A 2,500-nucleotide genomic window follows, 5' to 3' on the forward strand; every position below is an offset into this window, starting at 1 on the left:
TCACACTCACCCAACACTCACACACACCACACACTCACTCACACCACTAACACACACCCACACACACACACACTCACCTCACACTCACACACCCACACACACACTCCCTCACCTCACACACACAACACCACACTCACTCACCACTCACACACACACACACACACACACACACACACACTCACATCACTCACTCACACACTCACTCACACCTCACACACTGAGTCATATTCACACACACACACACACACGCTCACTCACTAACACTCACACACGCTCACTCACACACACTCACTCACTCACTCACTCACTCACTAACTCACTAACATTCACACACACACACACACACACACACACTCACGCTCACTCACCCACACACACACACACACACACACACACACACACACACGCTCACTCACTCACTCACACACACTCATCACTCACTCACTAACAACCACTAACACACCCACACACACACACCACACACACACTCACCACTCCTAACACTCACTCACTCGCTCACTCACTTACTAACACTCACACACACACACACACACACACACACACACACACACACACACACTCACTCACTCACTCACTCACTAACTAACTCACTTACATTCTCACACACACACACACACACACACACTCACTAACACTCACACACACACACACACACACACACACACACACAACACTCACACACTCACTCACACACACACACACACACACACACACGCTCACTCACTCACTCACTCACTCACTAACTCACTAACATTCACACACACACACACACACACACACACACACACACACACACACTCACTAACACTCACACACACACACACACACTCACTCACTCACTCACTCACTCACACACTCACTCACTCACACTCATTCACACACACACACACACACACACACACACACACTCACTCACTCACACTCACCACACACACACACACACACACACACTCACACACCACACTCACTACACACACACACACTCACACACACACACACACACACACACACACACACACACTCACTCACTCACTCATATAAATATGTGTTGTTATATGAATGTGGCAGCAGTGTTGTGGAGAGTCTGCTGCGCTCAGGGTTTGTTCTTCTGCTGATGTCACTGAGCTCTGGCTCTGATTCTGAACTCTGTTGTTTTTTCAGTGTTTCCTGCAGAGAGAGAAGCGTTTCTGTGCGTTCACTGCTGCTCGCCGCCGTCTGCATCACGCTGTCTGTCATCTGGGGAGTGTACCGCAACGACGACAGGTCACACACACACACACACACGTCATGCTGTTGTTTTCTGGACACACACAGGCTGATTCACACACAGTTCGTCAGATTGTCCAGTGAAAGAGTGTTTTTACTTCCAGCTCAACAGAACTCAGAGTCTCTTCCCATTCATTGTGATTTCTCACTTCTGTGTTTTTGAGTGCGTGTGGAAATTTATCTGATGAATCACACAGCAGATTGTGTCACAACTTCTGTTTTCTATCACTGTATAATAACAGTGTAGAGCTGCACAATTATTCAGAATAAAACCACAATAGTGCAGGTAACAAATTACAAAGGATGGGACTGAAATAAATAATCTTGCACTGTGTTTATTTATTAATAAATACTCAAACATTGAAATAATACTATAGTAATATTTCTTACTTTGTTAAATAATATAGCTTTTTTTTTTTAAATGCATTTTAAGTTGCAATAGCCATTTTTATTCAGAACTTCCCGCACTCCTGCATGGAGAGGGTTTTGAATCGTCTGTCACATGGATCGGAGCGCTTCTGACGCTGTTTCTGTGTTCTGCAGGTGGATCTGGATTCTTCAGGATCTGCTGGGCGTCGCCTTCTGCCTGAACTTCCTGAAAACCATCAGCCTGTCCAACTTTAAGGTGAGCTGTGTTCTCAGTGGCGCGGCGGCGCTGTGCTGCGGATCTGACGTGTGTTTGCTGGTTTCTGCAGATCTGTGTGATTCTGCTCAGTCTGCTGCTGGTCTACGACGTCTTCTTCGTCTTCATCACGCCATTCCTGACGCCGGTGAGTATCAGCGGATCCACACTCAGCAGCGTCTGCTCATGTTCTCATCCTAATGTGTGTGTGTGTGTGTGTGTGTTTCAGAACGGAGAGAGCATCATGGTGCAGGTGGCTCTGGGCCCCGGTGCTGGAGGGAAGGTGAGCGAGAGCCTCGTGTGATCTGTGTGTGACTGATGTGCGGCTCACTAACAGCAGCTTCTGGTTTCAGGGTGACAGCAATGTAGTGGAGGTTCCAGGAGACCAGACGTCCTCCTACGAGAAAGTAAGACACACACACACACACACAAACACACTAACACACACACACACACAGACACACTCACACACACACACACACACACACACAGACACGCACGCACGCACGCACACACTCACTCACTCACACACACACACACACAGACACGGACACACTCACTCACTCACTCACACACACACACACTCACACA

The 2,500-nt window shown here is 47.8% G+C and overlaps 1 protein-coding gene across 1 annotated transcript in view; it reads left to right on the forward strand.

The window, feature by feature from the left end:
* The first annotated feature begins 1,120 nt into the window (after window positions 1-1,120).
* The window catches only part of LOC109075968 (signal peptide peptidase-like 2A), an 8,875-nt gene continuing 7,495 nt past the window's right edge, over window positions 1,121-2,500 (forward strand). Inside the window, exons 1-5 of the mRNA XM_042775776.1 lie at window positions 1,121-1,284; window positions 1,831-1,912; window positions 1,983-2,057; window positions 2,139-2,192; window positions 2,263-2,316. Of these exons, the coding sequence (XP_042631710.1) occupies window positions 1,136-1,284; window positions 1,831-1,912; window positions 1,983-2,057; window positions 2,139-2,192; window positions 2,263-2,316 (414 nt within the window). The 5' untranslated portion in view covers window positions 1,121-1,135. The remainder of the gene's footprint in view (window positions 1,285-1,830; window positions 1,913-1,982; window positions 2,058-2,138; window positions 2,193-2,262; window positions 2,317-2,500) is intronic.

Source organism: Cyprinus carpio, chromosome A18, assembly GCF_018340385.1.
Source record: "Cyprinus carpio isolate SPL01 chromosome A18, ASM1834038v1, whole genome shotgun sequence".
Lineage (NCBI taxonomy): Eukaryota > Metazoa > Chordata > Actinopteri > Cypriniformes > Cyprinidae > Cyprinus > Cyprinus carpio.